General features: G+C 38.2%; 1 protein-coding gene and 1 long non-coding RNA gene across 8 annotated transcripts in view; one reads left to right on the top strand and one right to left on the bottom strand.

Annotated features, from left to right (window-relative positions):
- Nucleotides 1-12,284, top strand: part of CDC42BPA (CDC42 binding protein kinase alpha) — a 339,222-nt gene that overhangs the window by 266,875 nt on the left and 60,063 nt on the right. For all 7 annotated transcript variants that reach the window (XM_054023831.1, XM_054023829.1, XM_054023836.1 and 4 more), the window contains exons 18-21: nt 1,668-1,773; nt 2,409-2,557; nt 4,726-4,817; nt 8,760-8,836. In XM_054023831.1, the coding sequence (XP_053879806.1) occupies nt 1,668-1,773; nt 2,409-2,557; nt 4,726-4,817; nt 8,760-8,836 (424 nt within the window). The remainder of the gene's footprint in view (nt 1-1,667; nt 1,774-2,408; nt 2,558-4,725; nt 4,818-8,759; nt 8,837-12,284) is intronic.
- LOC128834764 (uncharacterized) lies at nt 8,857-11,876 on the bottom strand. Its single transcript, XR_008444482.1, has 3 exons — nt 11,481-11,876; nt 9,943-10,131; nt 8,857-9,094 (listed from the first exon to the last, which is right to left on the bottom strand). It is a non-coding gene; the product is annotated as an uncharacterized LOC128834764 (long non-coding RNA).

Genomic DNA, 12,284 nt, shown 5'->3' with positions numbered 1-12,284 from the left:
TTCCCAGATGCAGCAGAAGAGGAAGTCAGATACTATCAGTCTGCCAAGGAAATCAAAAAAATGATGGGAACCAAATGGTTTCCCCATCAATCAAGTCTTATCACATCTCAGGATGTTGGAGTACAGGCAAGAATGAGCTGCTAGATTGTTCAGTCGGAGAGCTTTGCTATATTCCACAGATGTCAGTAACAACTTTGCCAGCAGAGGGAAGGGTGCAGGAAACCCTGCTGATATCAAGCCCGATGGGACTCCAAGGCCACATGTGAAAATCTCATAATGATTACTGTCTCACTTAATTCATGACGGTGTTCACTGGACACGGCAAACAGAGTTGGATAGGCCACCTTGGGTACGGCATGCCCCAAATAACCTGGGGGGAAAAAACATGGGTTTTTTTATTTAGGTAATGGATCATGACCTCTCTCTCAGGCCAAAATATTTGAGTTGCACCTCTATTCGTGCAAATACTGGCGGGAGCTCAGATTTGTCCATGGCACTCCAGTACTTGTCCCATCTGTCTCCTCACTCCTAACGCGTACTTCCAAAGCAGTATTGAAACACTAAATTCTTATTAGTAGGATAAACGTAAACTTCTTAGCAATAATGCTTTATTCAACCATATTAACCCATGTACATGAACCCTGAAGAAGCCACTGTGTGGGTACCCAAAGGACTTATCTTCGATGGGATGGCTGAGAGAGATTTCACAGAAATGAAATTGCCAGGTAACAGATTTACCATTCTAGATCATGGTCTCTCTCCAGGTCCAAAATACTTGGGATGTAATAAACAGTAATATGAGGCGGAACGGAGAGATAAGTAGGATAGAGGAACAAGATTTCCTCCTTCCCTAAAAATTACTGTCATTACAGAATTTAGGGACCACTGCTTGGGGGATGTTCCTGCCAAAATATATTTGTATGTTCAAAGTCAGTGGCCCTTTCCATCCGGGTTACCAGTTGGGGTGTGACAAACTAGCTCTGATCCCTTCTGGGACCTGTTTATCTACAACATTGGTAGGCTTTGATGATACAGAATTTGATTCACCTGGCTGTGGAGAGTGGAGTCTGAAATACAACCTTGTCTTTTGGAAGATGCAGTGAAGATCTTATCTTCAAAGAGCAGGAAATTTGGAGACTCTTGTTGACATGATCAGAACCAGAAGGCATGTCTTTATGGAAGGCAAATTCAGGGAATAAGATGCTCTCATCTCACTTAGGCTGTTTAATAAACTACTGTAAGAAACAGTTATTAAATAGGAACTGGGGGAAGAGTCTGATGTCACTAATGCAATCAGTTATGATAACATCTTAGAAGGATTAGAAAGACAACTTTTAAGCCTGATGTTGCTTGGATGATCTAACTGTTAATTTGAGGTAGCATATTTAATTTTTAACTTGCTATCTAAAAATAAACTGCTACATTTCGTTGTTACGATCTATATTTTGGTCAGATGATGCTGGTCATGACAGATATTTATTATTTGCTTTCTTAAGTTTTGATATTTGGTTTCTTTATCTTCATTTTGTCTTTGTAGCACATACTGTATAATTTAACTGTGCAAAGTAGCAAAAGGTTTAGCCTTTACAATTAGTGAGGTTGCCTTGTTTATTTTAAATTAATAGTTCCTTCATTTAATTTAATTTTTTTTTTTTTTTTGCGCTTAGGGTGAGTGATGAAAAGGATGCTCGAGGGTATCTACAAGCCTTGGCCTCTAAAATGACAGAAGAACTAGAGGCTCTGCGGAACTCCAGTTTGGGTGCAAGAGCAACCGTAAGGATCACACTTAACATACCAAAAAACAGTTTGTAAAAAAAAAATAATAATAATTTGCATTCAGTATTAATTGATCTAAAGAGGCTGTCTCATGACATCTTGCAAGTTTAGGGACTTTTCTTTCCTCTTAAGTGACCACCACAATTTAATTGTTGTCAATTAATAGAATGGCACCTCTTCTATAATGGGATTTTATATGTAATTTTGTTTAGATGGTTACAGACAATCTTGTATTAATGTATTGAAAAGATGTTTGCATAAAACTGCAGAGGTGAGAAAGATCCGCACTGTCACATCATGGAAAGTATTCTCTTTGAAGGAGCCATTTCCTTCTGTGAGTCTTATCATAGTTGCCATTCGAATCCATGCATGTAAATGACTATGGTTCACAAAGTTGTGAGAATATGAAAGCATGGGGCAGTCATCTTCCTCTTTTAGAACTTGAGAAAAAAGAGATGATGTATTCGGGGACTTTCCAAAATCCTTTTTGAACTGATGAGCTCTCACATAAAGAACATAATAGGCTGAGGACAACTACTACTACTACTACTACTACTACTACTAATAATAATAATAATAATAATTAATAATTAATTGCATTCTCTCTGGGTTGTTTGTTTTGTTTTTAATAGGACATGCCCTGGAAGATGCGCCGCTTTGCTAAACTGGATATGTCAGCAAGGCTGGAATTGCAGTCAGCCCTTGATGCAGAAATCCGAGCCAAACAGGCCATTCAAGATGAGTTAAATAAAGTTAAAGCTTCCAGCATCTCTACAGAATGGTGAGACTGAATAGTTCTGATGGAACTTCACTATGGTAGCTTGCCAAAGACCTTTTGGGGAGAGAACATTTAGTTATAAGTGTTAAATATCTTGTCTGTCAAAATCTGATAATGAATGGTATGTTCGTTTCTTATAGCTGTACCTAAAAACAAGACCGTATTCTTTTGTATTCTGTGAGTAACTGAAAAGGTCCTATGAAAAACTGGAGCTCTCTCTCTAGACTTTCAGATGGCACTTTTTCATACATCAAATAATTTCTCCCACAAACATTTTACAACTTTGGGGCTGAGTAACAGGCAATTGTTGTTTGTCTATCTCAAAACATATATTCCTTTCTACTCCATTGACAAGTTTATTGGATTGGATGGACAAAATCAATTTTTGCATGTTGATTTGTACAGGAATAAAGCCTGCCTATTGAGATTTAAGAATTCTTTTCCTCCCTGCTTCACTGATCCCTGCTTCACTTCAATTTCAAAATTTATTTGATATGGGGAACTGGCCAAAGCAGAGGATTAGTAATTGGGAATAATGGGGCATTTCACTTGTAGGTCATCAGTTGTAATCCAGCCAAGGTTAGAAGTTACCAAGTGCTGGTACCATAGAAGGTTTCTTGGCAGCCTGTGAAAATAAATTTGGTGGCATGAGTCCAGTTCAAACACTCACATCACAACAGCCACCACTGAAATTGGTACTGATTATTTCCTTTGTTGGTAGCCTGAGCAGAGAGGTTAAAGACAGAGCAAGCATGAGGGCTGAACAGCTTTTTTTATCCCTAAAAGTGATCCCTCCAACTCAGGACTGAGCTCATTGTAAGAGAAATGTGCACTGCCACTATCCATGCTGCCCCTATTCTGTTGGAAAGTAGCAGACTTCAGTTTCCTGGGCTGTCCTACTGGAAAAAATGCCCTGTGGTGTGTTTTAAAGGTATCATACTGGTAACTTTTAGAAGCCTTTGAATTCCTTTTCTCTAAACAAGGAGATTAGACATGTGCATGAACCTGTCTGTTGAAGTCTCTGTATAAAGCATTTATACCATAATATGCCTGTCACTGTAGTACAGTATCTAGGCACTTAAACAGTAGACATAAGACATGGAAAGGAGCAGTAGTGGGGAATGGAATAAAGAACTGACGTGTGAATCACAAAATGAGAGAGAAGTGATGATTTTCTGCCTTAGCTGGATCTGATAGGGAGGTTGGAGATGAGAAGTCATGTGATGATTTGTGGCAAAATTTATTTTTAATGTGTGTGATGGGTATGAGTGTATACCTTCAACTCACTGTACAAGGCATTTAGCCACTCAGTTCCCAGTAACACATACGACAGTTAAGGAGTAAAAACGTGCACATCAAGTTGAAATTGGACCTCTTCATGTTTTCGATCAACCTGTTCATAGAAGAAAAAGGTCCTTGAATGTTTAAGCAGTGCAATCGAGTGACTAGAATTGGGGAGCAGAGCTTCGGATTTCCATGCTTGACTCTATTACTGACTCATTGTGTGTTTTGGGACTAATCAATTTTTCTGAGCCTCAGCTTACCTATCTTAAAAAGCAGCAGTGTGAAACCCTTAAGATAGAGGAATAACTAGCATTTGAAAAGTGCTTAGAGCTCGTTGGATGAAAAGTATTGTAGAATTGTATAGTAATAATATTTATTTGATTGCGAATCAGAGAATTCGTAAGGAGAAAACTAAGCTGAGCATTATTTTACCAAAATGTTTTTATGGTCTCCTTTGTTAATAACTGAACAGAAAAAACTTTCAATGTACAGTCTCTGAGCAGCACCAACTTAATGAATTAGCAAATGAAATGATCTGTTTTATGTTTATTTTTAAATGTGGTTTTTTCTTCTCATTCCCAGGGCATGGGTTCACACAGTTGTTCATAAATTAGAGGCATGGGTCAACCTAAAGGGTAAACAAAGCCAATTATTCACTCCTTTTTCCAAGGTCCCATACTAAACAAGTCATAACAGAATTCTGCACTCAGCCTTTCATTTGATGACATCATGCTTTGTTTGACAACGCAACTTGGCTAGCATTGATTTTAACCAAACAGTAGTCCAAATAACATGCAAAGATGGACCAAAAAAGGGAGAATTTGCAGTGCTGGCTCTCAATAATTGTATTTTTTGTTTCTTTGTTTTTCTTTCTTTTTTTTTTAAAGTAAACTTCAAGAGTCAGAAAAGAAGAACTTGGAACTGTTGTCAGAAATTGAAAAACTGAAAAAGGAGACAGAAGACCTTAGATCAGAAAAGGGTATGGCAACTGGTGTCAAAATAAATGAGAACATACTGCACAGTAGTGGGTACATCTTATCAATTAAGAGTGTCATCTTGCGGTATAAATGCAAGAACCATGATGCTGAGAGATTCTGACATCTAAAATGTTAATACAGCTATTGCACGGTAAAATGTACCCACAGCAATTATGTGTGAATCTGTTATATAATATTCTGGAATTTTCTTGGTGCACTTGAAGCATGAGAGTCATTTTGATTTGAACTAAATTAGTTTTACTTCAACTTGTATATAGAATTGACCACTATATAACCCTTAGTAGTACAGAATATTCAATAAACATTTTTTCTTTGGTAGATAAGGGTTTTTACACTTCAGTATAGTCAGTCGGTACTCTTCATTTCTGAATTATCTGGCTACATCTACACTAAGAGAAGAAATAATAGCAGGGGCATTGATAACATTTAATGGTGGTTTTTCCTGCAGCAGATTACTGCTTACACATAGCAATACAGCCATGGACAGAATCGATTTACTAGTTTTTGCCTTACTGTGATTGAACCAGTGTTGCTGGGAGCAGACTCTCTTGGGTAATTTCCAAATACAAGCTGGAGCATTGAGACTCTACTCCTGGTGGAATTCTGTGCCAAAAATTTGGCAACAAAAAATTAAACATTCTGCACACAATATTTTAAAATTCTGCATATTTTATTTGTCAAAATAACACAATATAATCACACCAGTTTCAATTATTTTTGGTCATTTATTTCAAAATACCTGTCAGCAAGTATGTCTGTAACAATACAGACAACAAAAAAGATTCAGGAAATCTTTTTTGACAGATTCCTTACTTGGCATATTAATACAGAACTCTGAGTAATAATTCATTTAAACTACAATACAGAACGTATTTCCCATGCCCCTCAGAAGCAGAGCAAAGGCCTGGGGGGAGTCGAGTAACAGAGGAGCTGAGGGAGAGGGAAGTAAATTTCTGGGAAGGAGCCTGGGTGTGAACTTGGAGGGTTGTTGGGTATGGATGGGAAAAAATAAGGAACAGGTTGTTGTGCGGGGGAAGAGGGGAGGCAAGAGGGATTTTTAGGGAGCTTCCCCCATGCAGACCCTGGCTGGCCCCTAGCCTCTCCCATTCAGTCAGGCACATCTTCCCCTGTCCCCATGTGTGTCTGTGTCCACACCCAGCCACCCCCCTGTCCCTATGTAGCTCTGTCTCCCTTCCCCCTGTGTCTCTTCACCTCCCGTGGCCCTGTACCTCCACTCCCATTCAGCCTCTGCCCCAGTCTGTCCTCCCCCACTAGCCCTTATGAGCCCTTGTCTCCTGACCTGGCGTGACAGCTGGGAAGGCAGCTCTCTTCCCTCCTTGGGGGGAGTTGCAACTTTGTTCTATTGCCTTAGCGCCCTCTGGTGGGCAAAAGTCAGAACTGCATCAACATTTTGGCAGAAGCTTTTTCTGCGTGAAAAATTAGAAATCTGTGGGGCTTATTAAATATGTGCACACGCAGTAGCGCAGAATTACCCCAGGAGTAATTGAGAGATGGAGTTAGGAGAATCAGCTGACCTGGCTATAACATTTGTGTCTTACCATCCAGGCTGAAAGAAACAATTGCAGATTGCACTGTTTCAGGCAGACACAAATTAAAGATCTTGTGTCATTTTCTTAGGTGCAGCAACTAGTTGTTAGAACACAAAACTTTCTCAAAACTCAAAAATTTGTGGGACAACTGTTATGCTTAGATTCAAGCATTTTATAGGGTTTGCAATCTCAAGGCATTCCAAACAGTTGTCTGCTACCACTCCTTTTCACCTAGTGTAGATAGGCCTCTGAGTGCAGCGTGACAGTTATGACAGCCCAAGAGTACTTCACAATATTCAGATTAGGTGCTGATTAGCTGGTAAAAGGAAATTATTTATAGTACTGATACTTGCTCATCTTGATGCTTCACACTGATATTCAGAATAAATATAATCTTGATATTTATGGAGATGCAAAATGGGAATTTGGGGCTAGCTTATTGCTTTTGAAAACTTGTCCTTGTTGATGCTTCTTTTCCATATGTTTATCCTTCAATTTATAGCTTCATGAAGAGTACACAAGTACTATGCTCCCAAAAAACAAATTATCAATCTGCTGAACAAGTCTGCCTTGCAGTATTTAGTCATAAACAAGAATTTATAATTAATAGTTTACCAAATCTGGTGTTTTCCACCAATGTTACATTTTTGTGTTAATAGAGATAAGAGTTTAATTCTATTTCTGAAAAGATTGTAAAACTTACTTTGAAAACTTACTGGATTAAAAAAAAATGTCAGAAGTAATTAGTATCCTTTCGCCAGAAGCAAATTTATAACATTGTATGTGGACTGTTTAAATATTTAACTACTGAGAAACACTCTTTAATCCAGTTTGTTTATTATATTTTAATTTGACTGTCTCTTGTAAGTAGAAGTATGTTGATAACTAAAAGATAAACATTGCAGAGGATTCAAGTGCATTCATTTTGTGTGATAGTGGCAGATTAACTCACTGTGCCTGAGTACTGTTTTCCAAAAAGGGGTAATTTAGATTAGCAGATTCATCCTGTGCACTTGATAGGTATATTCTGAAACCTGGGAGGGTGAGAAAATAACACAGGGAAAAACTGATTCTATAGAATGACAACTCCTTTGAGAAATACATTCAGTCTGGGTTATGGAGTTTTGATAGAGAAGTAATGTGTATTTGATATTTTAGAAGGAAAAGTCCTCCTTATAACATTTAATTTTTCATTGTGAGATAGATATGGAGTGGACAGGATGACATCCTAGTTCAGGGGTTCTCAAACTGGGGGTCGCGAGGTTATTACATGGGGGGTCACGAGCTGTCAGCCTCCACCCCAAGCCCCGCTTTGCATCCAGCATTTATAATGGTGTTAAATATATAAAAAAGTGTTTTTAATTTATAAGGGGGGTCGCACTCAGAGGCTTGCTATTTGAAAGGGGTCACCAGTACAAAAGACCTAGTTAGAGAAGGAACTGTAATGTAACAGATCTCTCTTACACACACACACACACACACACACACACACACACACACACACACACACACACACACACACAGCATTTTAGAAGAGAAGCTCAGATGTAATGACAAATCTTTTGGGGAAACAGCAATTCAGGCATACTCTGTGGTCATCTTATTTCTGTTAGAGCTTATTACGAGGACCTGAATAATGTCAAGAAGAAACATCAGACATACTGGGCTTGATTCACCTCTAGGTTGTGCCAGTCCCTGTATCTTCATAGGGTGTAGACTCCTCCTGGTGAAAAGAACGCCAGGAGTAGAACTGCATTTATAAAGCATCTGCAACACCTACACTAGGTGCTCAACTGTCCTCAAATACTTAAAAGTGGGTGGTGCTGACTGGGCGTGGGGTACCGTCAACACTGGCATATCTCCCTTGGAACCTCACCCACAAGTTTAAGCTGCCTTTTCCTGGCAGAATTTCTAGAGAAGGGCAGCAGCGCAAAGGCCACCTGCACCCCATTTCTCTTCCCCCTCCACCCCCCCGCAGGGGTGCACCTCTCCTGGAATATAGAAATCCGACTGACACAAGGTGTGAAATGAGCCACGTTACATGCATGTATGTGAATCAGTATTAACATATTGTAAAGGGACGCATACACATTAGATATCTGTGTATTACACAGCCTGTATACATATATGCAGTATATCTAATGTATCATCTTGGCATTACACACATCTGGGGAAATGAACATTTAACCATAGGCTGTATACTCTCTACATGTGTGTTAAAAAGGTACCTTCTTTCGTACTGAGTAGCAGACCAGACATGACAGTCCATAATACATTTTAGATGATTCACCTATAACCAGATTCAGCAAGACAAAGGGCCTCCATGAAACAGTCATTTTTCTGTAGCTTAAAAAACTTGCTGCTGTTTTCTAGGTGTAAAGCACCAAGACTCACAGAATTCTTTCTTGGCATTTTTGAATGCTCCTACCTCTGCTCTGGATCAATTTGAAGTAAGTGTGCAGCCATTTGAATGTCTTTGGCAATCATGGAAATGTTTTATTCTTGCTGTCATGCAGGTTGTGTGCATACTTGCTTAGGAGTTAATACTGTCTTTTAATCCCATTGTCCTTCTACATTTTGAACATCATTTTAGGTTACAATAATAATTTATGATAATTGTTTGATTTACTATGCCTTCTTCCTGTTCTTGAATAGTTGTAATCATGGTCCATTCTCTTCAAAGGTCATGTATGGTGAAATGTGAGAGTCTAAAAGAAAGATGAAGTTAAAATGGCCTTTCATTGTAAAAAAAATACTTAGCTAACACAGATTACATATCCTCCATTCATTTTTATAGGAATTTGTAAACCAAAGGCTAAATACTGCCTTTGGATATTCTCACTACCATTGAGATCAGTGGTACCATGCATGTGTCCAAGAAAATCAGAGTAAAACTAAAGTAAAACTGTTCAATTCCTTTGCAATTTTTAGATCAAAGTCCTGGTAAATAGAAAAACTGGAGGAGAAAACGTAAAATGGAAACGTATATTTCACACCTTCTCTTATTTATCTAAAGTAAACAATGTAAAATTTCTATAAACTATTAGGGCTTAAATCCTAGCTCTATTTAAATCAATGACCAAATTCCCACTGACTTCAGTTAGGCCACCATGCTACCCTTAAGATCAAGTCCTATTCTAGAATGTGTTCGTGGCTCCCACAGCTGTCAACAGAAGATGCACATGATTATCTTTAATACAGCAGAATTTGACCCCTACAATTTAAGGACGAAAATAATTATTGTTACATTTTTGAAAATTTTACTCTCCTCTTTAATGCATATTCACTATTTTCTAAAGTCGTTGCATTCTGATGAATTCTCCACATCTGTTGATCATATTTAATTTGCTTTTAATGATTTATCAGATGTTGGTTTTAATACAAAAATTCTGTCAGAATTTGGAAATGTTTTTATTGAGTGAAGGATAGAAAAAGCATTAGTCTGCTTTTTTTATGGATGGATTATGGATTAATTGTCTAAGAAACCAAAAGGCAATTAACAAAGACTCCACAACTTTAACTGATGTAATTGTGACTTGGCATTAAAGTCATTTACCGTTTTTCTTTAATTGTTTTTGCAACACTGTATCATTATTTATTTTTACAGAATAGTTCTCTTCATCCATTTTTTTCTGTTTCTTTACTGCTGTGTTCGTTAAATAGGATTCCTTTTCTTCTTCTTCTTCATCCTCATTGATTGATTTTATGGATGATGTAAGTCTTTGACCTTCAAACCAGTAAATCCCTCAATAAAAAAAGAAATTGATTGATTGATCTGGAAAATTCAAACATAATGCAGTCAATTTAAGAATTGTATGATTTCAAGTGCATCTGAGAGCACAGAATTCTACTGCACTAATATATCTATATCCTTGATAGATAGATAGATACTATATAGATACACAGTTTGAAGAAATATATTTCTTTCTTTAATGCAGGTATTGCATTATGCTTTGCAAAATGCTTTTGTATTTTGGGAGGGTGCTGTAAGTTTTGTCAATTTGTCAGAGGTAATCTACTAAATTGTCACCTACTCTCAGTCCTCTGACAACCGTTCTGAAATCATCTGTGGTGTTATATAATTCATTTCATTATGTTGTTGCATATTATACCCATTTTCACTAACTGTTTTTAGTCACTTTGCTGAAGATTTTTTTCTCTGTCCGGATGACTTCTGAAGTTTCTTTTTTTAGTTTTCTCAAATAAATAATAGATTTTGCATTTTTAGTGAATGGTCTTTCTATTAAAATTGATTGGGTAGGTAATTGTGTCAAATTTCACCATAACCAGAATGAGTATAGAAATTTGTTTTTGTTGTCATTTGGAATTTATGTTTTTAATGTAGGAAAACATTGAAATATGTACACTAGTTGGTGGCAAACTTAGCTAGCAAATCATTTTAAAAGCTGTAAATTGACTGCATTATTTGTTTTCCAGACCCAAGTAGTAGGCTAGTAGATTTAAATACTTAGAAGTGTTGTGTCAAAATAGGAAGCTTTTGCCCTCTTTATAGAACTCTAAATTATAACACTGTTTGATATAAGGTTATGGTCTCAGCTGCATTAAAATGCCGTATAATTAATTGTGTTGTAAAAACACCGTTATAAAATTGAAAATGGGAGTCCATCAAGAATGTTGAAAGAAAGAGGATGTAATGTATAATCTTATCCTGATAATACCCTTTTCACAACAAAAATTCTTAGAAATAGTTCTTCTTGTGTATATGGTTTATTCCTATGGTTGGAGCACATACTGTGTGAGTGTATGTTTGTGGTACCACATTAGAAGTATTAGACCGTAGTCTGTATCATCATTATCCAAACCAGAAAGATTGCTTTTCTGACGTCTTAGAAATATCCTTATGCCTAGAGACACCAAAGCAGTCTTTGTCATGATAACTTTTATCCTGACTGTTTATGTTTCTATGTTCGGGTTAAAGAAGCATTCTACTTGGTGGGAGAGCATTATGAAAAGGTTGCCCAGCTCACCTGCTCTTTAATATAGACTGAGAAACATGATCTTTTAAAACACACACCACTCCCTCTTCAAAACATTTTAGAAGAGTAATTTGGGAGAGCAGTTAATATAGCCTACCTTTGTAGAGGGGACCTAGACCAATTTAGGAAGGAGAACGAAGATCTGCTGCTGGGCTTGTAAACTTAGCGCTGAAAGGCATCAATACATAAAAAATAATATTTGTTAAAGCAGAGACTGCATATTTTTCACAAATACTGCAACCAAATCAAATGTATTATTTCCCCTATGCAGGTGAAAAGGTATGTTATGCATCTTTCAGAAAAAATAATCATTTACAATAGTTCCAGCATAATTCTGGCAAAGTCTTGGGTGTGTTATCCATTGGTTCACATCACAGCTGTAACATTATAACAACTCTGCATAATGCCAAGCTGTTGATCTTGTGGCATGTGCAGGGTCAACTGTCAAATGAGTACAGTTTGTATGTGTTCCACTGTTGGCTAACTTGCCTTAGAGCAGTGGTCTCCAATCTTTTTACGCACAAGATCACTTTTTGACTTTAAGATCAACCCAGGATCTACCCCGCCCCTTCCCCGAGGCCCCACCCTGCTCACTCCATTTCCCCCTCCCTCTGTCGCTCATTCTTCCCCACCCTCGCTCATTTTCACTGTGGTGACTGTGGTGAGGGAGTGGGTGCAGGCTCTGGGCTGGGACTGAGGGGTTTGGAGTGTGGGAGGGGGCTCTGGGCTGAGCCTAGGGCAGGGTGTTGAGGTGCAGGAGGGGATAAGGGGTGTGGGCTCTGGAAGGGGAGGGTGGGGTGCAGGAGGGGGTGCGAGGTTCAGGCTCTAGCCAGTAGGCGCTTACCACAGGCGGCTCCCGGTCGGTGGCGCAGCAGACCTAAGGCAGGCTTCCTGCCTGCCC

The sequence above is a fragment of the Malaclemys terrapin genome, chromosome 3, assembly GCF_027887155.1.
Source record: "Malaclemys terrapin pileata isolate rMalTer1 chromosome 3, rMalTer1.hap1, whole genome shotgun sequence".
Lineage (NCBI taxonomy): Eukaryota > Metazoa > Chordata > Testudines > Emydidae > Malaclemys > Malaclemys terrapin.
This window is presented reverse-complemented; position numbering and strand designations above follow the sequence as displayed.